General features: G+C 44.1%; 1 protein-coding gene across 2 annotated transcripts in view; it reads right to left on the bottom strand.

Moving 5' to 3' along the window:
* The window catches only part of MEGF11 (multiple EGF like domains 11), a 267,324-nt gene that overhangs the window by 69,019 nt on the left and 172,998 nt on the right, over positions 1-25,307 (bottom strand). For both annotated transcript variants that reach the window (XM_027644120.1, XM_027644121.1), the window contains exons 12-15: positions 23,746-23,866; positions 18,344-18,480; positions 13,068-13,280; positions 5,673-5,847 (exon numbers count right to left, since the gene is read on the bottom strand). In XM_027644120.1, coding sequence (XP_027499921.1) covers positions 5,673-5,847; positions 13,068-13,280; positions 18,344-18,480; positions 23,746-23,866 — 646 coding nt within the window. The remainder of the gene's footprint in view (positions 1-5,672; positions 5,848-13,067; positions 13,281-18,343; positions 18,481-23,745; positions 23,867-25,307) is intronic.

Raw genomic sequence — 25,307 nt, 5'->3', positions numbered from 1 at the left:
TTGGAATTATCTCAAAGAGAAACGGATCATTTAAATGAGTTAAAGCCCCCAAACCAGATCTGCTATCTCCAACCTGAGGTTCATTTCTTATGTTGAGAATTTTGTGAAATTTATAAAATAATTCTACTACCGAACCAGGGGCTTATAAGACAAAGAAGTCTCATTCACTTTTTTCCTGCTTCCTTCTGAAGTGGTGAAGAATGATACATTTAGAATAATCATGAAAGTAAATATGTAGAAGAGAGGGAATAGTCTGATAAATTTGTACCTTGTGTGTTTAGAAAACACCTACAGGCAACGATTCTTCAAATTCCTCCAGACCTACCCGGGACTCTGGTCCTTCAGGGAAAATTCAATTGAAGATAAGGTGCTCCTTTCTATTTACTTTTTTTCTCTTTTAGACAACAGAGAGAATTTTAAAGGTATAGGACAGGAGAATGGGCTTCCATTTTTCTTAACAGAGAGGGAAAGATTGTTTTTTCTCTCCTGTATGTTTTCTTCAGGGAACAAGAGATATGATACGTACCAGAAGGAAGCCAGTTATGGGTGGAATACTCAACAGACTGGACCTGCAAGCCCTTCTGAACTCTGCAGCTAACACATAAATCATGGTCCTCCTCATTTCTCTGGAAGAGTAAACTGGTCATTATACTCACTGAGTAGGAACAGAACAGACCAAGACTGGTCTGTGTGTGGCTCTTTGTAGTGACTGAGAGATTATCCCATGCAAAGTTTGTTATACACTCGCTGTGCATTTGAATGGCTTTATAGCACTATAATACATACTTATTTTTACTAAGTGCTCCAGCTATGGTTAATTGTGTGTTCCAGGGTCTGACTTTAACTCCAGAGAGCAGGCAGGCTGTAAACTCTTACTCTGATGTAAACCTTGGCAGCAATTTGTACCCCTGTGGTAGAGAAAACATTATGTTGAGAAATTCTGGCATGCCAGACAAAATCATGGACTTAGAGACCCAGATTAAGCCTGTGTTTCAGTTCTTAAGTGCCCAGATTTCCACTGAGCTCAGCCAGGGATCCAAACCCACAAGCACTTCTATAAGGACATATATTTGAAAGGTATTAATTATGTTTTTAAAAGGCAATTCTGATGCAGTGCCAACAGAAGACGCGAGTGGCTGTGGATGCACAGCACTGGGATAAATCCTGGAAGGTCTTAGGGAATCCAAGTAACATTCCAAAAGCTGAAAAAATCTTCTAGTTAGAGGTCAGCACTGCTCCAGTTTCCATACTCTGCTGTATGTGATTGGCCTGTGTGGGATCCACCAATATAGTCAAGGGATAGAGAAATGTCAGAACGGATTCTTTCATTTGGGTGATGAAGTGCCCGCTCTGCCTGCCAGCATGCAGGGCTCAATAAAAGCAGACAGGTCTTCAAAAAATAGCAGCATAAATAGATGAACTCTTTAAAGTAATACAAGTTCTGTCATCTGGAGGTGAAATATAGACCTAAGTGCCCGCTGAAGTAAAGGCTGGCCACACGTTCCACAGAGAAGTGCTCAAAGTTTTCTCAGAGTGTCTCGGGCTGAGCAATGTTTTAACTACAGCTCTCCTTGCCACAACAGACAGAATGAAAGCATTTGAAGTTAAATCCATTTTTCAAAAGAAGAAAACAAAGCATCCATAAAGAAACAAAGGCCTATCATGGGATGAGGTCTCTAGATAGCCACTGTTTGCAGGGAAGTTGCAATTAGCTGTGCAATGGAGAAGGTGAATTTGGTTGTATTTCAACAGCATTTATAATGACTTCAGCAGCTAAAATGCTGATAGGTACGTGCAGGGGGTTGGTTTCGAGATTTCCTTGTGAGACACAAGGTCAGGATTCCTGTGGTCTCCTGTCATATTTAATTCATATCCTGTGGCCTTCTTCACCACATTTATTGAATTACAGGAATAAAATTCAACGAACCAAAAACAAAAGAAGAGAGGACACGGCACATCTTGATTTCTTTTATGTCCCTCCTGCACAACTGAGTTCAGTGGGCTTGCAGAAGAGTATCTCGGAGCAGGATTTGGAAGGAGGGGGAGGTACAAGTCAGTAAAACCTCTCTCACCATCCCTCTAATTGCATCCAAGTAATTTATTGCAAGGAGCAACCATTTACATGTGGGAGTGAGGATCCAATTTCCACCAGTAAAGACTCTCCCTGTGTACTTTTTAAGGCTAATCTGTGCACTCCCTGTGTGTGTTTACCAGGCTCCTTCTTGCCACAAATGAGATGGCAGTAAATGGCTTTGCAAAACCACCCAGAAGAGCATCACTGGCAATTCATCACATCAGTGCTGAGAGGCAATACTTAAATATGGTAAAATACCAGCTCCAGGGAAGTGCCCTACTGGTGTGCTTGTAATGGTGATTCCCTGCAATCATCTCAGTTAAATTGGTTCAGCCTTTCTCCTCCCTTCACAAAAAGCACAGTGCTCCCAACAGGCCCGTGGTGGGGACTCTTCTGCTGGAGCAATGGGGAGCAGCTCTGTGATTTGGGAGAAGAAGATTTTCTTGTCTCCTCTACTCCTATTATCCTGTTTGCATTGCCCTGAATGCTGCCTCCAAGAACTGGCTGGTTTGGGTTTAACTGTGGATCACTCAGATCTCTCAGCTACTTTTTCAGTCAAATCTACACCCAGTTCTGCTCTGTGGTTCAGGCACCCCCAGAGTTAAAACAGACCACCCCCTGGTGTGAGCACAGTCACATCAGAACCTCACATAAACACCCTGTACCAATACCCAATAACAGCTTTACAATGGTGTCATTTGGTTTTAGAGCCAGAAATGTGCAAATCTGGTTGTTGAGTCTGACCCAAAATAATCATAAAAAAAAAAAGAGAGAAAATGTTTTGAAATTCTATCCAAAACTGCAAGCTCACCACTATGTAGCTTTGGCATTTGAATTTTTGGAAATGTCACAGCTAATAAATAATGTATTTTTTTTTCTAAGCTACAAGGTACATTTTTATTTTACAACTTGAATCTGCTTAACTTCCAAAAATTAAATGCTCTCCTCACATCCACATCAACCTATGGGATGGCTGCCTTTCCACTTAATACATTTAATAAAGGTGACCAGATGCTTTGTGATTTTAATGGCTTGTTCTGCATCCCAACAAAATGTCCCTGTTTTGGCTGTGAGAGCAGATGATTCATCCTGAAACCCAGCCCAGCTGCCCTGACACAGGGCACAGATAAAAACACACCATCTGTGCCGCGGAGTGGGATGGAGGAGTGCTTTGTCAGGAAAACACCGTCCTTCCTTGGGCACTGTGTATTCCAGGCATCCAGTACTCCTAAAATCCTATGGGTCCAACCTCTCTGCCTTTGCAGTTCAATTTTGCAGTTACATCCCATCTCCCATCACATCCTCTTCCTCAGAAACCCCTCAGCCTGCTCTGCTCTGTAAGATCTGCAGATCAAACATTTCTGCAAAACGTAAGATGTTGCTCCTGGTTTTATTCTTTCCAATCACACGGCAAAATTCCTGCCCGTGTGGCTGCATCAGCCAAGCCAGAAAAAGCAAGAGGGAGAGATTCATTTATGGCTCTTCTGGATAATGAGCTCTGCCCAGCTCTGCATTAACACCACTCCACGGTGAGCTCTGCCAGGGGACACATCCTGCACCCAGGAGTCACTGTGCCACCGCTCCCAGACTTGCCGAATCCAAGGGCAAAATTCTACCCACAGGCAAAGCTCCTGCTGCCTCAGCAAGAGCCAGGCAGGAATATCTGGAGGGAAAGTCAGGCTTGGAGTGTGTCACTGAAGGGTTCTGGCCCCACAGCATCTCCCTGCCCAGGAGCATTCCCGGTGGGACACTCCGGGGTGGGAAGCAAAGGCTCCTGTCCAGTTTTCTGTGCAGCCTGTGTTCTGCAGCATTTGAAAGAACCACTGCAGCTCAAGTCATCTGGCATGCATACGAATGACAAATATGCTTCAGAGGCAATAAATTAGCAATTTCAAGGCTTTACTTCCCCTCCTGGACTAATTGCCAGAGATTATAGTATATTATGTGAGAGCAATGATACTAATGCCTAAATATGCTTCAGTGATTATAGAGCTATCCTCAATAACCAAGCTGTTTAAATGTCAATGCAAGAAAGCTCTTTATTACGAGATTAAATATTGTTTTGAAGCAATGCAATAGGAACTTCCCAGGCTTCCTGCCTGCAAAAATGCTGCCTTGGGGCAATATATATTGGACAAGGTATGTTTTTTGAAAATGTGGGCAGTAAAGGGTCCCAGAATACTTTTGTGCTGCAAACTTGAATAGCATTCCTGATAAGAAGGAGGATCTTGGCATCTTTTATTTTGTATTTGTTACTAACACACTGCTGCCTTCATCTTTCCTCCACTTGTCTATCACCACTGTACAGAGAAGATAAATCCTTGTTTTCTGTCAGTGTGAGTTGGGAATCAAACCTTACAGACCTTTCCATCTTTTTTTTTCCCAACTCTAAGCACCAGTATCTTGCACAGATACTTCTGAGTCCTGCCCCTCACACCTAAATAAATCTCTTTATACCTGGCATTGAGAGAACCCCTGGAAATCAGATGGAAGCTCCAACTTTCAGGTTCAGCTGCTGATGTGAAGCAGAGAACAAAAGTGTCTTTAAGCCATGACTCCAACTGCACAGCTCTGGAGATGCCAGTTGGTGATCACAACCTCAGGTGTGGATTTAGAAGGAAAGAAGGCTAAATAGGCTTTAACATCCCACTAATCTCATACAGGACCCACCCACTATGGATCTTGTCACACAGTTGTGCTGCATGTCCCTTGATTTCTAATAAACTTGGTAATAATAACTCACAATAATATAGAAAATGCATAGATAGGCCTGTGGGGACAGACCACGTAAAATTAAGGACACAGAAAGACAACTGCTCATGAATTTTGGTGGAATTCTCTTTTCAAAGTAATTTTTTTCCTTTAGGAAGCATTGTTTCTTAAACACAGCCTGCACTTCTCCTCCATGGTGTGCTCCTGAAGTGAAGAGGGGCTTCATATCTGGATGACCAGGGAACTTATTAGAGAGGATTCCATTCTGCCCAGTTGTAGCAGGACTGGACACCTGGATCCACATCCTGATACTTTCTCCTGCAACCTGGTAATCGTTAATTCTGAATTTTTGATGTTTCATCTTGGCTGGTTTCTTCAGCCATTTTATATCTCACCTCTAAAACGCAGTGCTTGTTTACCTCAGGGTGTCTGAAGCTCTTTCTGATGCTCAGGTAAAAGACACCTGCCACACGGGCTCAGAAAAGACATAAATTGCTCTATTATTTGCAACACTTTAAAATATCTCCATCTATTAAAATCACACTGTGACTGACAAGGAACCTGCTGAAAGGCCAAGAGAATTCTTTCTCTGCTCTTCCAGGCAGACAATAACCTGACATCCTTTTTGTTACGTCTTGACTTAGAATACAGGATGGGAAACCACGTCTTTATTTTTGTGATACACTTACAGCAGTGGTGTTAAATACACGACCAGAAGCAGTGAGCTGACACTGCTCAGAGGAGAATGATGTGGAATTACCACAGAACGGGGGACAAACACGCACATCGGCCACTTCTGGGCAAATATTATGTGAAATCAGGTTAAAATCCTCTTTAACTGTGTGCAGAGAGTTATGACCCCCCCAGCATTCCCCTCTGCACTCACCATGTAGCCGGGGGCACAGGAGCAGGCCCCGGTGACGCTGTCACAGTCGGCCCCGTTGTGGCAGGGGCAGGGCAGGGCACAGCCCTCGCCGTAGGAGCCCGGGGGACACGTCTCGTTGCAGTAGAGCCCAGCCCAGCCAGCCTTGCAGCTGCACTCTCCAGACAGGGGGTGGCAGCTACAGAAGAGACAGACAGACACCCGTGAGGTGTGGACAGGAGGGGAAAATACAGTCCAGCAAACCTAAAGCTGTTAGGGATGGTGAACATCAGCAGCCGTGTAATTCAGGAAGGGAACAGGGAACATGTTCCCTCCAAACACCTGGGAACTGCCACAGCACTGGTTATTTTACACCTTGGAGTTCATGCTCTTCCACTCTCAAATCAATGTGACTTGGATCACTGCCATCAACCACGCCCTGATCAATCCATGGGCTGTAGGGATGTTCAGGGTTAGGAGAAACTCCAGTGGATGGGGGAATGCAATCAAGAGAATTGTGAAGATAAACCTGAGTTCTGGTGCACAATATTCTGTTCTGAATACTCTATTCTATTCTGACTCCACCAGGGAAGTGGTGGAGTCACCACCATGCCTTGGAGGTCTCCAAAAAACACGTGGATGTGGCACCTGAGGACACGGCTCAGTGGTGAACATGGTGGTGGTGCTGAGTTGATGGTTGGACTTGATGATCTTAAAGGTCTTTTCCAACCTAAATGATCCTATTCCATTCCATTCTACTCCACCCCATTCCATCCCACTGTCACTTGTGTTTTAGGAATGCCAGCTCAGCAGAACTTTTCAGCAGGCACACGTAGAAAGGAAGGTGCTTTGGAAGGGAAAAACCTCCTCAGAAGAGGAGTTTTGCAGGGAATATTCAGTCATAGTACCCAGAACTGATCACCACCTGAAGCCTTGGGATTTATCTGGGGCAGGAGCCACCAGGAGCCCTGGGACTGAACTGAGGATGAGCAGGGAAATGAGTCAAGTTCTTTATGCTGAATAACGAGCAACATTAATCCTCTGGCTTTCATTTCCATGCAGCCAATTCCACACCATGTGGAGAGAAAAGGAGAAAGGAGAATTGAGCCCTAAAGACCGGACAACATCTGGTCCTTCTGGATCTGTGGGTGGAAGACTCACCCTTTGCTCCTCCCACCATGAAACAGTTTATCTTTATTCAGCATTTTTCCTTCTCCCAGAGGTTTCCTTAGGGCACTTCTTTCCCACATCAGGAGAGCCAAGTTGAGGCTGTGGTACCATAATGGCTCTGCCCAGCCCTCAGTGAGGGAGATGAGAAATAATATTTGTACAAATCCCATTTTCTTTATCATTCTCAGAACAAGAAGGATGGACTTCTGCAAGGTGGCACCTCTCTATGGACCTGTCTCCTGGTTTTTTGCCTCACAGAAACGATTCATTTTCCTTTATAATTATTTATTGCCACAGTTTAAGATTGTAGACATGACTGAATGGGTTTCTTTACACCTATAAAATTAATATTGTATATGTTAATTTTCAAGGTAACCTCATAAAATGTAATTTCCAAGTATGTTTCAGGCAATTACTGGTAGGAGAGGTTAGTCATATACTGTTGTGACTAAGAAGGATCAAATTCTGTAAGTGTCATATGTTTCATCATAAATAGCATTTTACTGACTAATTAAAACAATTAATCAGCTTAACAAACTACCATCCATGAAATTCTTCTGACAAAGCGGTCCCTGAAATCATGGTTGTTCACAAAGCACCTCTTAACATTCAGATGAAAATAATAAAAGCCCATTTTTTCCCCCTCTGTGTCCATTAATCATTACCTAATAGGAGCAGAAAGCTCAACATTAAAGGAGTGTTTTAAAGTGGATTTTGTGTTTCTCTGTTTCCACTACTACTGCATGTATCATATGCTTCCATGAGAACTGCATCTGTTGGCTAAATTAAATCTTTCAAAGGTAATGTATGATCAGGGCAGTTGGAATCAGTCTATGACAATTCAATTGAAAATACTACACTCGGGAAGAGCTTTTGCTCCAAGGTTGGCTCCTTCATCAACACGGACAGCTCTTTTGCATGGGATGCAAGCTCTGTACCCAGGACTAAAAATCCTCCTGACAGGTACTAAAATAAGAATCAAAAAGCAAACAGGCTTTGCAGAAGAATCTGCAGGAGATGGGGGGGCTTTGACTCCAAACCAAGGGCCAGCAGAAAACTGAGACCACATTCAGCCCCACTAAAGCCCTGTCCACTCTTTCATGGGACTGTGAGCCAGGAAAATCCTGTGCAGATGTTTGGGTCCCTCCATCCATACAATGTTCCTGTTGCAGTAAGGACAATTCTGTCACCAGCCTGAGCAGATCAGGGTTTTGTTTCTCTCCTGAGTCAAAAGCACTTGTTTGGCAATTGAGGTGCCTGATGCAGCGTTAACTTGAGCAGGGCTGAGACTGAGATGCTTTTCCAAACTGCAGAAAGCAGCTGTTCCCTCCCCAGTCCTGCCAGGGAATCTTGGCCATGTAACTCACTCCTTCTGCTTCATCTTTCCCATTTCTAAAGTGATGCCTTTCTTCCTTTGGAAACCCTTTTAAAATCTGCAGCTGATATCACTAAACAGTTTTTATATTAATTCTTTTTTTTTTTATCTGGGAGGTATGAACTATTCCAGTAATTAAAGTGAGTAGAGTTACATAGTAAATATATTGCAGCTTATGATATAGTGTAAGTCTGGATGTATGTGTGTGTTAGGAATGTTTCTCTTCTGCTGGAATTTTGTACAACTTCATTCTGGTCAAAATATGTACCCAGACACATAACATAGTTCAGAAATTCATCTATCATCCATCCAACCATCCGTGCATCCAAACTGCCCAGTGATTTAAATGCTATTTGAACTGAGGTTGAAAAGTTTGAGGCAGAATACAGCTTGAATAGGAAAGACAGCTAGAAATTTGTATAAATATTTGTAGAATTCCTCCCTTCCTCCTCTGAATGCACCTATCAAGGCCAGGAGTCCCTGGAATGTTTTGCCAGCACAGGTCACAGTGTATGGGGGGCATTTCTTGTGCCCCCAGTAAACTGAAATCAATGAACACAAAGGATTCCTCTAGAGGAGGATCACTGAATGGGTGGGGGAGGGAATGGGAGGGTTCCAGAAGGATCCCAAAGGCAAACCCACTAACACCTGCCTTCCAACCCTTGCTGGGAGCAGGAAGGGAACCTTCCACACTTCCAAAACTTTGGCAGTGCTGTACAATAGTAGTTTGCATTGAATCTTATTAACTTGCATTTCTTCAAGTCTCCTGCAGCACAGGAAGGAAGAGTGTAGAGAAAACCCAGGGTGAACACAGGCAGCCAAGTGTTCCTGGGGCTCCAGGCCAAGCCGAGGTAGGAATGGAGCTGTCCACTGGCTGAGAAGGAAAGTGTTCCAGGGCTCCTCCTGCACTTTGGAAGCCTCTGTAGGATCCCTTCTGAGCCACATTTACAGCAATAAAACATTTATTTGTAAGAATTTTACTAGCTGAACTGAAAAACACAAAGGCATTTTTGACCTTTAAGTTTTTTAAGCATCTAATTTTGAGGAAATTGGAGGAAAACACGTAACTTTCTTAAGGCAAACTGGAAGAAGAAATGCTTTAGACAGCACAGTCTCTTCCAAACTCTGAATTTGTTCTCCACACATCTTTCAGCCAAAACAACTTCTTCCCAGAGAATTTTCTGACTTTCTGTTTGTACATTAGCACCAGTCATCTCATCTTCATTAGCAACAGCCCTAATCCTTATTTAACAGTATTTTCTGTCTCTTGGTGTCCATACTACATTCAGTTTTCCTTACTAAAATGCCTCTTGATCTAAAAAAGTGGCCACAATGAGGCTGCAGGGCCACTCCTTCAGTCCAGCACGTCTTCAAAGCCAGTCTCATTCAGCACATTATCCACTCAGCTCAAGGCAAAACTTCACACAAATTCTGTGGGGTTTGGTCTTTCCAAACCCATCAGTGCTGAGGCAGGAATTAGAGCCTCTGAAGATCTACTTTGTCCCAGTGCCTTAGTTCCCTTCTCACGTCTGTGACCTTGGAAAGACATTCCCAAAGGCACATGGCTCCACACCAGTGTTCAAGAAGGCTGGGTGGCCAAGACTATTCCAGCTGTTCATTTTCTTCCCTGCTTTAGAGACCAAGCCAGGATTATTCCTTTCCAAAACTGTAGGCTGCCTCAACATGGGCTTTTTGCAGAGGAGGATTTTTGACAGGTGTATCCCTTCCTGTGGAAGGACAGTCCAAGTCACCACCATGTTCTAAATCACCTTTTCTAAATCTCAGTCGAGGGGTTGTTCAAACGTCCCACACAAAGTGCCTTTCACTGTGCTCTGATGCAGAAATTATTGGATGATGTTCTTCAACCTTTACCATGCTGGAGGTTAGACTGGATGATCACACTGATCTTTTCAGACATTAAAACAGATAGATCTATGAAAGTGGAAAAGCTGATTGTGTACTTCTTAATGTTCCTCTTCAACCTGCTCCTCAAAACCCCCAAAACTTTCTGTTCCAGTCAACTCTCCAATAACCAGATGAAATGAGTCAAAACCAGGGACAGGAGCTTCCCTCACCTTCTACAAGTATTTATTTAATTATCCTACACACCTGGGGACCATAACAAGCAGCCAACAGCTCAAACTGCTTCTGGGGAAAATAGATGGCTGTCAGCAAATGAACCACTTTGGAAGACCCCAGTTCCAGTAAGGATAAACACTCAGGGAGGAACGGAAGGAGGAGGGTGGGAAGAGGAGTGCCCTGTATGGGACTGGTTAAACAATGAGCAAAAAGATTTGTTCAGAACATGGAGTGCCTTTGGAAAAGGTCATTTTCCATCAGCTCAGCAATTGACAGCACTCCTGGAGCTCACTGAAAAGTGGAAAGCCCAAATCCCACGGATGAATGAAAGAACATTTGCAGATCTACAGCTTGCTGATATCTCTTTGTTCCATAACAGCAGTGATAAGATGTAGGAAAAAAGGGAGATTTTATCAATGGAGAGACTAGACTCATTTATTAAGGAACCAGAGATACCATCTCAGCAGAGGATGCTGCAAGGGAGGCTGATGGAGCACTGATGGGAGGGAAGGAATAAAATGTACCCATCAGGCAGCAATCAGGAACAGGGTGTGTAGGAATGACCACATGCCCAGAAAAAAGCTGGGAGACGATTCAATCCTTCACCTTTCTGAGCTCTCTCAAACCTGAGGCCTCCTCTTTCCTCACAGCTGGATGGTGCCAGTCTGTTCTTTCAGGAAAGACCCTCTGGCAAACCCTCAGAGCACCTCTCTGAGTAACACAAGATGAATTCTTGCACCCTCAGACCTACCTAAAATACTCTTACTGAACTGAGCACTAAGCTGAGAAACATCAGCCAAGTTCAGCCTTGCCCACGGCCCGCAGTCCTTCCACTCTATTTACACCTTTATGGGAATATGGGCTCACAGGCAGGTTCCTGCAGGCTCAGGAGGGGTGAAGACACAGTGTCAGCTACTGTCCATGAGCATATTCTCACCCTCCAGCACATCTGAAGAACAGTTTACCCTGAGGAGCAATTCAGGTTGTGTTTACCCCAGGCTGGAGTCATGCACAGTGCCGGGTGCTGCAGTGTGTGACATGCAGGGATTTACACCTCAGCTCACTCTGCAGTAACTCCTGAGACATCCCACATCCTCAGCACAACACAGCACTAACCTTTTGTGTAAAATGTGCAGCTCATGCCTCGGGGATGTTATTTTTGCAATGATTTCATGATACACAACACAATCTGAAGCGATGGAAGCCTGTTGTACAGAGCTCCCTTTGAGCCTCAAACCCTTTGGATCCTGGCTGTCAAACCCAGGAGTGCTGCAGCTCTCTTGCTCTACAGGACTTGTATCACCACAATTACAAGTTTTTAAATAATCCATTGTGAGCTCTGACTTTCAGTTAAACAAAGCCTCACCACTCACAGCTGAATTCACAAGGAAAATCACCTGTTTACTCCCAAGACTGAGACAAACAGGGTCTATCTCGAGCAGACAGACAGATTTGCCTGAAGTGTTTGTGTGTGTGTGAGTGTGAGTGTGCACACAAATTAGGAGCTGTTGCTTGCATCCATAATTGGGGGTGTTTATAATTTCAGCAGGCAGCAAGATCCAAGGCAGGTTTGTCATCATCTGCAGGACAGTCAGGTCCCCACCTGTCTGGTTGGAAATTGAGGAATGTCTGTACCAAGGGCATGTTTGCTCGGGCATCAATTATCCCACCTCCCTCTGAAGCACACACAGCCCTAAATTGGCTCTGCCTGCTGAACAGGAATGGGCACAAAAGGGGGGGAATGGAGTGGGAGTCGAGGGGCTCAGCATGGAGCAGGTGAGGAATGTGGCATTCCAGCCCATCACACAGCGCAGGCAGGTGGGGTTTGGCTGTCCAGGCTCCTTTACTGCAGGTGAGGGAGGGAGGAATCTCCAAACAGCAATTCCAGCAGTCAGCAAACAAGGCAGGGAGTTACAAAAGGTAACAAAGAGGATAATAGGGAAGAGTCTTAAATTCTTCCTTTTTTTTTTTTTCCAAGGTTTGGAAAACTTATTCAAGCCTGCAATGGGAAAGTCAATTCAAGGTGCTCAAGTGGCTCTGGCTCTTAGTAATGAGAACCTCAAGAATAAGATCCTAAAAAAGGCAAAAAAAGGGAATAAGACATCAAACCCCTACCTTTTAAGCGAGGCTGATTCCACTGTAGGTACAATTCCCTGGTATTTATTTTCCTGAATATTTCCCACACGCACACAGTGAGTGAGGAGCAGAAATAGGCTCACATGAGGAGTCTGTTTTGACAATGTCGACCGTGTTACAGTTCCACAGACTGACTCAGGGATATTGATTTCAGTCTATTTATACATCTGCCTCAAGTGTTTGCAACAGGGTAATTTGCCACGAGACATAAACTGAAGCAAATTAGGTTTCATTTTGAAAGTCCCCTTGCTGTCTGTAGATCTAACAAGAAAACCCATGGCATAAAAAAAAAGCCAAAATGATGGATTTGAGTAAACATATCTCTATTTTTAAAACTTCAGTGGGTTATTATACACACATATGGGCATCACCTGATGGTCCTTATGCCTCCAAGACTTTAGTTACAGGATAAAGCTGTGTGTCAGGTTGTTTCAGATGTTACCAGAGCTGTTAACAGATCTGTGCTCAGTAGATGGATGGACTGAGGCTTATGGTTACAAACCTGATGTAATTTAAATCCAAGCTTTGCAATCCAGAGGAACTGTCTGTGCTTGTACTTAAAACTACAGAGAAAAAGGCAGTGTGTGCAGTTAATTGAATTCTTCCCAATGCTTTTATTTGACCAGTCCCTGCACTGCAATCTTACATGATGTACATACCTGAGGGTGTTGGTAATATTGCAAGGACATCTCTTGTTGCATTTGAGGCCATAAAACCCTTCTGGACACATCCTTTCTTGGCAGTAAATCCCTTTAAAGCCAGGGTCACAGATGCAGGCTCCATTGACGTGGTAGCACTTGGCCCCGTTCTGGCAGTCGCAGGTTTGTGAGCACTGGAAGCCGTATGTCCCGATGGGACACTCCTCCTGGCACCTGCAGGGACACAGGGGACAGGGCAGCCAGGCAGAGCTGCAGCCTTCTGCACAGCAATGTCTCTGTTAATGAACTAAATACAAAATCACCGCTTTTTAGTTAAGTCATACACTGTGAACCGATGGTATCGTCGGGGTGATGTGATATCCCAGGCATGGAAAGGGCTGTTACCTGAAACTGCATTAATCTCTGCCCAATTAGAGCTGCAACATTTGCATTGCTTAATATTACCTTCGTTCACAAAGTGCATTCTTCTCTCCTGCACCTTGACAATTCCATTCAACAACCATAAGAAATTCATGTGGAATAAATGATTAAAAAAAACCCCTCGCCTGTTTGCTTTCTCTTTATCACAGAAGGACTGTGCACCTTCCTTGAAAGCACATGATCCTCCCAGTGATGCTCAGGGTTCAAAGGGAATGTGGTCTAAGCAATACTGAGCAAAGTTTCTCCAGCAATGTCCAGTTTTACTCGCCCTCTTTGCTGTCATTGCATCAGCTTTATACCAACAAGGAGAAAACAAACTCCTTTTGTCTTTTGTGTGTGTTCTGAGTAACTAAAGCCTAAATTTACTTTTCTTCTCCTACTCCAGGGCTGCTCAGCAGCATAAAATCCCAATAAAAATCACTTTCACGCTCCTTAGTGAAGAATCTTCTTCAAAATTGCTGGTTTTAATATTTGATACACCCAAAAATGGAACCTGCAAACACTCTACACAGATTGTTTTGAATTGCACCTTCCATCCACTGTTTTAAGTATTTCCCTACTGGATACATTCTCATATCTGCCAAAAAGTCTGTCTCCTTGTCCTACACAACCAGTTTAAGAGTTCATACTATTTCCTATTTGGAAAAGCTCAGCCAAGGTCCTAAAGAAAGCAACTGATTCTGTGCTTGACATAATTCAGTGGTTTCAAAATTCTGCAATGAGTCAGGACTACAGTTTACATGATCCACCGTGAAATACAGACAGGCCTTTTCAGTTCATAAAAACAGCAAAAGAAGGCAAGAAAAGCCCAATTCCCTTATCACATGGATGCCAGACATTGGAAATTGCCTATCAGCATTAATTTAAGCCTGAGCATTGATTAAAGTGTATACTGTAAACTCAGTGGATGGAGGCAATTGTTAAATGTCTTTCTGCAGGTCATTTCACAGCTGGCAGGTGAGAGTTAATATAATGATCAGTAATAAAAGATTAATGTGTGATGCAAGGCAGGCAAAACTGCAATGAACACAGGCAGTATATAAGAAGGGCATTACTTTTGCAGCTTCAGATTATCACGTTTTACTAAAAATAAATTAACACAGCGAAAGGCCCAGCCAGGGACTGAATTCCAGCAGCCACCACCACAGCTGCTGGTTACAAATCCAAGGTGAGGAGTTCACATGAAACCCAGGGAGAGAGGAGTTTGTGACAAACAGGGAAAGAGCCTGGAGAATCCCCAGCAGCAGAAGCAGCACAGAAAGGGGAGCAGTGGGGCTGGAGCACTCCCAGCAAAGGAACTGCAGGAGGAGGGGACTGAGCTCCTCATTCCCCACTGCTGCACAGACCCCGCTCGTGAGGAGAGCTCTGCACTCAACGGGATGAACACTTAGTCAATAGTGCTCTGTATCACTCCATATTTATAGAAGATGAAGCATTACCTAGCAGGGAGAAAAGCATCTGGAAATGAAATATTGACGACCTAATCCATTTACATAATTAGCCTTTTTCTACTAACAATTTAACCAACTTATTTATTTGGAGATCAAGCAGCTCCCGCTAATGAATTTTATACAAAGAATACTAATAATGACTCCTCTGGAACATGAGAATAATCACAGCAGGAATTAGCTTTCTACTTAAACATCTTTCCTTTGCAACATATCAATCTAATGTGTCCATAGCACCATTAACAACCAGATACATTGTTCAATTAAATTACAAAATGAGCTGCTAAGCCCTAGTTATGTTTCTTGTTTAATTTACATTGCTTTCTGCCTATCTGGGGAGATTCGTATTATAATATCCACTGAACTTTAATATGTACTATAATTATTTGGGTTGGGATAGGATAATATGGCTGTCACCTGTAGAATTAATGGAAGCAATTTCACAAAATATTAAACAGAAGACAGCCTGCTTAACAGATGAACTTAGTACATGGACCTACATTTTTTTCCATAATTTCTTTTTTGTTAAGGAATAATGCTGTAAAGTTTGTTAGGCTTTTCTCTTTCTTTGTTTTGAAACAGTGATCATGTTTATGTAGGACAGACAAATATGAAAAGCCATCCAAAACACACCGACCAGGAGATAAGAGATCCAGCTACAAACACAACAACAGGAGAATAAATCTGCTCGTATAGTTCTAAAAAATGTGATATTTATTCTGTTAAGATTCAACCTTTAGATTTAGTGGCAAAATGGAAAACAAAGCTAAACCAGCATGTTCACTTTTCCTGTCAGGCACTGAATTGTGAGACACTCCATCCTCAGCTTCTAACTGTGCCTCTGCTATTATTCCTTTCCAGTTTGTAAAACATACATTTCCTTGACAGATCCAGTCATTTCTGTGAGCACAAAGCATCCTGCAGTTATTAACAGTGCCTGCCAATTTCCTGGAGATTTAGTGCAGTGCCACTCTTGGAAAACAGGTAGGGAACAAAAGTGTGGCAATTACACTCACACAGCCCTGTCTGACCATTTCATCTCCACAGATATTTATCTAACTCTCTGTTATTATCTTCTGCACACCACGATGAACCGTAGCATTATACAGTACTTATGGATAATTTAAAGATGATAGTAGGCAAAGTGTATTTATATTTTTATTGCAGGTTATTCACAATATCAGTTATTATTAAGAAGACTTCTTCAGTGCCTTGTAAGACATGAAAGAAAACACTGTTTTGTGGTGCAGCAGACTCTCCTGCTCTCCTTGCAATTGTGCTGTAACTCCCTTGAGATCCAGAGAGTAAAACAAGAGTTTAAGCTAAACTGGAGCTGACTGATCTGTCCCATTGCCCGTGTGGGGTGAACACAAAGCCAAGGAAAGCAATTTAGACTCTTTAAAGACCTTGTCCCTACTCCTGCCCTAATCAAATTTGCTCAGCAGAGCCCCCAGCCAGGTGAGGGCAGGTGAGTCTGTTCAGGACAAACCAGAGGGGTACAGCTCCACTGGGATATAATGGGCCTGAAGTCTCCCTCCCTTTATAGAAGGGGGATTAAAGGCTGACAGATAAACCTGTTTTAACCTTCCAATAACCTGTCTGAAAGGTGGGAATTTCTGCACTTTTGCCCTGCTGCTGGCAGAGCTTTCCTACCTGCCTGTTTTAATCCTGTTCCCATTCATCCTTCCACACCCCTGCATTTCTGCTCTCCCGCCTCTCCCCTCGGTGTCTTTTACTTCCCTGCTCCAGGATGAAGAAGGTGAGCCATTCCTTAGGGTTTTGCTTGGATACAGGTCCACAGTGTGACCTTCCCTTGCTTCTTTTCCACCTCTCCCAACTGCCTGTGCCTTATTTTTTTCCCTCCCTGCTTCTGTCTTCCCAAGAAACATCTTTCTTTGGAGTCCAAACGTCTCCCACTTTTCTCCAGGCCCAGATCTGATGAGTCTGCAGTCCCTTTGCTCAAGGACAGTCCTTGTGAGTTCCTGCCAGGTCTGCCCTGAGGTGTCTCCTCTGCCTAGTCTCTCCCTGAGCTGCCTTCTCCAGCCCCTCTCAGAGGACAATCAGCAATTAAACCACCTTCCCATCTCCTTCCCTCATCCCCAAGGGGGATGCAGGCTGCTGGCTGGGAGATCCCAGCAGCTCCAGCACTGTTCTTTCACCTACAGCCAGGAATTCATCAGGATGTGCAACAACCAAATGAGGAGACCTGGAACCAGAGGCTCTGTCAGCCTTCCCGAGCATGGCCAGCGCTGGGAACAGCTTGGGATTAAATTGTGGTCATCAGTATAAGGATCCAGGATGGGCAGTTGCTTCCTTTAGTGAAAAAGTCTCCACAAGGAGAGAAACAGTAATTCTCTGGTAGCCCATGGCTGGAAGCACTGTCTCCAGGTAGAGGATGGGGAACAGAGTCACACTCAATTATTTAGAAGTAATTAGTTTTTCCACCACATCCAACCCCATAAAAATCCTGAGCCCCCTCCAATTATCACTGTCCATAACATGGACACAAGGAAGTTCCCTGTGTGATGGAAGGAGCAGCCTCCTGACCCCCCAGGGATGGGGGTTGGATGTTTTTGTGCTACAGGACCTGCTGGTTACACAGTGAGGCAACAAATGAGAAACTCCAACCAGCTTTGCTGCCTGAAAGCATAATTGTAGCATTGTCAGCATATTGAGATGAGCTTCCTAAAGCTCATAAAAACAGGGAATACACAGGAGGAAGGGCTGTAGCACAGCACACTGGTGAGCTGTGCCCACCGTGGTGCCTCAGCCCCAGTGAGAGCTGCCCCGGGAGCTGCTGTACCTGCACCTCCCAACCTCTGGTAGGCAGGATTAGCTGGAGGGCTGAGCCAGAACGTGCTGCAATCCCTCATTGACTTTGCTGTGTAGTCATTTTGCTGAATCCATGACACCTTGGTAAAACAATATTATCATCTCCTCTGATCGATTCATGGGTGAAGGCTCTCGTTTATAAATTTTGAGGATTTATCACCTTTTGCTGGTGGCTGAGATGGATCAGCGCTACAGCAGCACAGAGGGCTGAAGGAGACATTAAACTTGCTGTGTTGCTTACTCTTGAGGATATTAATTTGTACAAAGATAGTTCATTTACATATCTTGTAAACATGTAATGCTCTCTATTAAATTTATCACTGTAAATATCTAAATTAAATTTAATCCATTAAATTTTAAAAGTTATATTAAAAACCCCCGTAAATGGAGAGCGTTGCCAATAAAAAGTAATAACATTGCCACATTTATATTGCTTGAAGTGCTTCAGAAGGATGAACCTAATTGGAGCAATAGAAACATAACACCATTTTTCAGAGGGGAAGATTGTCGTAGAAGGGATATAAATATTGACAATCCCTGGTTAAAATGAAAGGCTTTTGGGGGGTTGGTTTTTACCTGTCTCCTATATAGCCAGCTGTGCAGATGCATTTTCCTGTCACGGGGTCACAGTGTCCTCCGTTGTGGCATGGACAGTCCTGGCTGCAGTTGATTCCAAAGGTTCCAGGAGGACATGGCTGTGCACACACCAGCCCCTGGTAATGTTGCAGAAAGAGCAATATTTCAGTCAACATTCATAATGCAATAAATTTCTATATGCAGCTGAGATTTTTATTGTCCTTCTTGCTAAACCTAGGAGCGAGTGTAGCAGCAATATTTTATCTGTGTAAGATGTGCTAAAGACAGTCTGAAAACTCTGCTACCAGAGTAAATGCCTGTCTAACTCCAGGAGGGATTTTTCTCACCACTGTCCACTCCCTGATAATTCTCTTCTCTGGATCTCCCTGTAAACTGCAGCTGGAGATTCACTGCCCCTTGTAAAGGTCCAGGGAGGTTTGGGAGAGGTTAAAAGCAACCAGAGAAGGCTACAAACCTTCTGGTATGTGCTGGTGGGGTTTTGTGAGACGGAGAGGCTGAAATGTTGTTGGACACACCCTGAGTAGAGAACATTTGGGAAGAAAGGGATTATTGGAAAGGTTGCACTGGGAGGATGAAGCTGTGTGAGTTCTGATAGTCTGTGATCATCTCCCTTGTTCAGAAAGTCCCTCCTCAGCCAACCACAAAGAAGACCAAATACACCTGCTGGAGGAGTCCTGTACTACTCCTCAGATCCCACCTACTCCATTCCCTCTGCTCCCATCCAGCCCCCACACTCAGCACAGAATGGCACCTTCCAGTGCTCTGTGTAAGCCACGGAGGGGGCAGGATGGGAACAAGAGGTTGGGAGAGTTGCATAAAGCCCCCAGGAATGACACAGAAGCATCACATCAGCAGTGCAGCAGCCTTTGGACAGAAGAAGGGATTTTGCAGTGGAATATCTGCCTAATCCCTGAATATCAGCAGGTTGCCTCATCCACCATCTTCCCAGCTCCTTATCCCCAGCCCTGGAGTCACATCTCAGTCCCTGCCCTGCCTCAACTCCACATCTTGGTGGTGACCTCCTTTCCCCATTTTATGCTCCCAGCCCTCTGCCCTCCTGCCTCTTTATTCCAGTCCTCCCCAAATCCTTGTTGCAGACTCCCTTTTAGTGCTCTCCTTCATCTGCACCCAAATCCCCATCTGTGAGTTGTTTCCTCCTTTCCCTCCCTGTTTCACCACCCCCGAGAGCGGAGCATGGACAGACTGTCCCTGTTGGGCACCCTGGCACTGCTCACGAGGAAAAGCAATTCCTGGGCAAGCCTTACTCCAGCTGCTCAGCCCCAAGGCAGGGAATGCTCACTGTTGGTTGGGGTCATGTCTTTGGAGAATTTACCTGCCAAACTCAAGTGGTTTCCCCCCTGGGTATCCCATAATGTCCCCTGCCAAGTATCAAAGCCTTACAAGGATTTCCCCAGACTTTCTTAGGAGTTGCATGAATGTTGTTTTTTTTTTTTTCTGGGAGCAAACATAAAGCCCAGGGCTGGGATCCAGCTGAGGAACTCCAGCCAAAACAAGGTTGGCAGTGCTGGGAGCTGAAGTTGTGGTCCTATAATGGAAAATGTTTGGCATCTGCAGCGAGTGGTGCTGCTGCCAGTGCCACCACAGTGCCCAGCGTGAGACAGAACCAGTGTTTGTCTGGCCCTGGGATTATTTGGTTTAATCTCTCAGAAGCCTTGTTTCCCTAAGCAAACCCTGAGGGCTCTGGGTTTTGAACAAAGCACATATTAGACACAATTTATACAAAATATAAACCAGGAATATAACGGCTGCTTTCACTCCTCGAGGCTGGGGAAGTGTAGCTGTATCAACAACCCCAAAGTGGAGAGGCTGCTCTTCAATGTCACCATAAAACAGACACTTTGAGCCTTTCCCAAGCAGTGAGAGGTGGCTGCTTGGCTGTAAAACAGCCAGGTTGGCCTCAGTTCAAGAACTTTCAGATTACAGCGTTAAAAACCAGTGTCTCTGGACTTGAGTAATACACAACACTATATATCAGAATACCTAAGTGTCCATTTATCTTGATAATAAATACTTTCTACCTTCATGTCTCAAAAGTAACAGGATTTCTATCAGCAAATGATGAGAAAGCAATAGTCTGGGATGCATCCCCCCGGAGCCAAGAGGATCTTTAGGCGTAGTTTTTGCATTAATACGTACTCAGGGAATTCAAAACATCCCTCTCTGGAGGATCAAATGTCAGCCCAACGTTTCCTGCTGCTTATACATCTAATCAGCAAAGTTTACCCCATCAGCACCTTTTTTAAGGCCCTGATTTCATCAGCTTCTGCTTTTGACATCGTTTGCTGTATTTTGTGGGACGGAAAAGATTTCTTTCTGCTCCATTTTCTCACATATCCCCATGTTTGAAAACCACCACAGAAAGAAAACCAGATAAAACCCCAAATTATAGCTGTTTCATAAAGGCCACATTCAATGAGAAAGAACTGACCAGCAGAATGTGTTTTATTTACATGGCACCACGATGGTCTGGGACCAAGCAGGGTGTGTTGCCAGTGACAAATGTTCTGTCATGCCAGCAAAGATTGCAGCTCTCCTGAGCACAGGGATCTAGTCCTTCAAAAGTGCTTCTGAGAAGCACTGTAAATGCTAAATTAACTTCTCTCCCCACTTCCTGAGAGTGCTTGGAGAATTTAATACAGCAAATGAAAAAGATGTATAGAATTAAACCTGTAAATTGTTAATGAGACCCTAAAGCAGCCTCCCACTGACTCCCACAGCCACAAAGGCACACAAGTGGAAAAAGCCCAAAGTTGTGGGATGCTGGCAGCCACATTTTGTTGACTGGCTCAACAATATATGCTGTCAGCCACCATCCTCTTGGTGAAAAACCCTTGGGACAGCAAAATCCCGCAGGACATCATCCATACAACTTGTTCTTCTGGGAGATTCTGCACTGGGTGGGAGGAAAGAAATCACAAGTCATGAAAGAACCAGGCTTTGGAGGTGGTACATCCAAGGAAGAAGCTCAGAACCCCAAAACTTCCTCCTATTCCACTCCCTGCCTCCCCCTGCACGTCCCACCAAGCCCCCAAGGGAGCTGAGCTCCTGTTAACAAGCCTGCCCAGGAAAGGATAAAAGTTGCAGCTCATCCAGCAGCAATAAAGTCCAAGAGGATTTGCACTTGCATAAATCCAGGGAGAATTCTCTCCTTTCAAAATGATGGTATATTCAATACATACATGCAGTCTCAAGCCTCAAAATCAGCAAGTAAAATTCCTGGTGTCAGAGAAATCCTCAGTGTGAAGTAAAATGAATGCTGTCTAGCAATCCCATCTCGCCTGCTCGTTCACAGCCCCCTCATGTCTCACTTCCCAAACCATTCCAACCACCAAGAGTTAAAAATATAGCATGAAAAAACCCATATTTTATCCCTCTCTGTGTACTGAATTACCAGCTTTTCATTAAAACCCTGGAGAGACCCTTTATACTTAAAATCTCAACATTTACAAGCTGAGTGCTTTTACTTATAATTTCAGTTTCTTTCTGCAGAATACTTGATCTCTCTCTTCAATTTTCAGTTATGCTTGTTTCAGACATCAATTGTTAACTCCAGGGTTCCTCTGGGGACAGAGCAGCCAACAACACAGTTTTCAGAAAAGTCTCTCTGGGCTCCTAAAAATGCAAAGAAGAAACTCCAGGCTGTAAGAGCTGGGCAGGAGTTGGCCAGGATAAAACCATAGCTACTGTGCAGCCCCAGTGCTGTGGCTCTTTTTTATGGTCTCTGCTGCATCCTAAAAGACATGTAAAAATTCCTGTTCTATTCTGATATTTTTATCTGTTTACTGATGGCTTAACTTTGAAAAAGAAAACTCCTGATAAAACACAGTTCAGGAAGGGTACAGCAAACCAACTTGGATTCTGAGAAATCTTGGCATGCAGAAGAGGAGATGGAAAAAGTTGGACTTTTTTTATTCACTTTACTGATCACTTCCTGGGGGAAGTGCCAGAATGGACCGATAGGCCCTCAAAAATATGTGAATTCCTTCCTTTAGCTCCCCCACTCAAGGAAAGAACCTTTTCTTTGCCTCCACTGAAGGCCAGGTGAGGGTAAGGTGTCATATTCATATCAAAGCCGAGGTAGAGAGACTCTAACTCTCCAGTTAGAAAGTGATTTTCCATACACAGCTTCCACCAAAAATTATGGGCAACAATGTTCTTCTCCCACACTCTCCCAAGCCACCAGCTCCTCATGGTTGGTTCTTCTGAACTCAAAGCAGCTGTGATCAAATGGAGGCAGCATTTGATGGATGCAAAGGAACTTCAGCAACACTCTGAGTTCTCACGTGTTCCAGCAGGTAGAAGGTCCCCAGCAGAAGCCACACACACATTTGTCTGATGATCTGCAGGGCCCTCCATGTAAAAATAAAAATTCAGAGCACTCGCACGCATTAAAATCCAGCCAGTTTGCCAAGAGACTAATTGTCAGATACAGGAAAAATGCCAGGAAATTTAGTACAGCTAAATGGTCCGAAGGCCTGTGAGACTTGGCAAACCCCAAGAGAGTTAATTATTGCATTATTGATAACGTTGAGGACTTTTAAAATGTTTGGCCTTGCTTTCTTGACACAGAGGATTAAAGGTTAGAGATTGTCTCTCTCCAGAGCAACCCCTGGTGTAAGCAAATCTATGGCAATCAATGGGAATGATGCCTGAGGAAGGGCAGGACACTGAACTGACCTCTGTCCTGGGTTCAATCCTACTCTGCTGGCAATCTGAGCCACTGAATTCCCCCTGATTCTCCCTTTCCCTCTCTCCTGAAGGGGAACAGGACAGTTTGTGCCTTTGACAATGTCAAGCTGAGCTTTGAGCTTTCTGTCCTGTGTGAGGGCAGTGCCCAAGGCTGCAGGGAATATTCCAAGGAACTGTAACTCAGAGACAATCCCTTTGTCCCTTGGTTTACTGTTGATTTTTAAACTTGATGACGGCAGATACCAGTCAGAGAACCCCAGAATCATTTAGGCTGGAAAAACCCTCTAAGGTCACTGAGCCCAACCAATGGCCAAGGACACCACTCTCCTCAGCACAGAGATCTAGTCCTTCAAAAGTGCTTCTGAGAAGCACTGTAAATGCTAAATTAACTTCTCTCCCTACTTCCAAGGGCAAGGACATCACTAACCCATGTCTCCAAGTGCCACATCTACATGCTTTTTGAACACTTCCAGGGATGTGCCAGGTCTCAGAATTGTGGCCTGTGCACACAAAGATGATCCCAGTTTCGGAATCGTTGGAGCCTCGTGACAAATAACAGCAGATGCACACGACGGGCACTCAGGGAAGCATCAGCTGAGGCAGTGAGCAATGAAATGATTAGTTAATCATACCCCAAGCCCTCAAGGAGGCTGGGTGTGAGCGGTACCCACCGTCCATCCCGCGGGACAGGAGCACTCCCCGGTGATGTGGTGACAGACGCCCCCGTTCTGGCAGGGGCAGCGCAGCTCGCACTGGGCTCCGTGGCTGCCGGGGGGACACAGCTCCTCACAGCTTTGGGGGAGAGAAGGACAGAAAACAAAGAGATCAGCACAGAAAACAACAAATGAGGAAAGCCCACCCCACAGCTCATCATGGGAGCCCTCGTGTGAACAATGAAACCTCTGCGAGCCTCAGCTGGCGCTGCCAGTTAGCCAAGATTCCTTTAATTTCTGTTTATGTGCTGTGGATCCAGCCCTGGAAGGCTGATGCCTGTGTGTGACCTTTCTGCACATCCCAAACTCCACCCATCTCAACAGGACAACTCATAACCGTTAAACCAGCCCAGGAAAATACGAGCTGCAAGATGAAGCCTTCAATGTGAATTATGGGATGTGGCAATAAAAGAAACTGCAAATAGAATAAAAGGAGGGGATTAAAATGCTTGAAATTTCTCCAGTCGCTACTGAGTGTTAACATTTGCAGTGTATAATGGACTGGCAAGGACTCAACATCATTTAAAGGCTATTTAAGCTCACTGAGTCTCTCTCAGTACTCGTGGGGAGGCAATGTAAGGCTAATCCCTGCAAAAAGAGTGTCTCCTACATTGGTGCTTTCAGCATCAAGGTTCTGAAACTACAGAGTGTTCTTCTCCTAATTGACTGTCCTCTGATGAGGATGTTCCTACCACATATCAGGGGCTGGCCCTGCTGAGAACTGACACAGTGATGTCAAGGAGAGCACTCCCAACAGTGTGCAGAGTCTTTAGCAGTGAGTGCTTCCACAGCTGAGGTCACAAGTCTATGAGGAAATCAGGTGCTAAATAAAATATTCAAAAGGTGTATCACTTATTTATGAGGGTTAACATTGTCTTTAGTTTTTATCTTCCCCTTCTTGCAGGTCAACAAATAATAATAGACTGCAAAAGTATTAAGTCACCTGTAATAGATCTCCAACCAAATTCAGTGACTGAATTCTCTTTTCCCCTTAAATAATTCTGAAAACCATAATTACTTCTGAAACTGCTGAAAGATCTCTAATGAGAACTGATGTTACACTGTGGGCAATTTTAAACAAGGAACTATTGCCTGCTGTCCTGAAATTAATATGCACATTTTGTGAATCCTACTGGTAAACTTTCCGTGTGGTGGACGGGGATTTAGCTACACGATTCTCGTTGAAGTTAATAGGAGTCACACAGCTAAATCCCTGCTCACTATGCTTAAAATCTACCCCCTAGATAGTAAGCTGATATAGTTAACAGTAATGCTTTCTCACTTAGACTGAAAGTCAAATAAATTGGGGATGGTTAAGTCTCATTTGATACTGCACTGGACTGCTAATGAGGAGAGAGTCCAATTGCTTATAAAAACTCAGCTGTAATTTGGATTGTATTCACATTCTGAAATTAAGAACAGGTAGAGTTGTTGCACAAGCTGGAAAATATAAGGGATTTTAAAACTCATTTTAGCACTGTATTGTATTTCATTATGATAGAATCATATAATCCTGGAAT

This window comes from Corapipo altera, unplaced genomic scaffold, assembly GCF_003945725.1.
Source record: "Corapipo altera isolate COAL_440 unplaced genomic scaffold, ASM394572v1 50, whole genome shotgun sequence".
Taxonomy (NCBI): domain Eukaryota; kingdom Metazoa; phylum Chordata; class Aves; order Passeriformes; family Pipridae; genus Corapipo; species Corapipo altera.
Note: the sequence above shows the minus strand (reverse complement) of the source record. Positions and strands in the feature narration are given on the sequence as shown.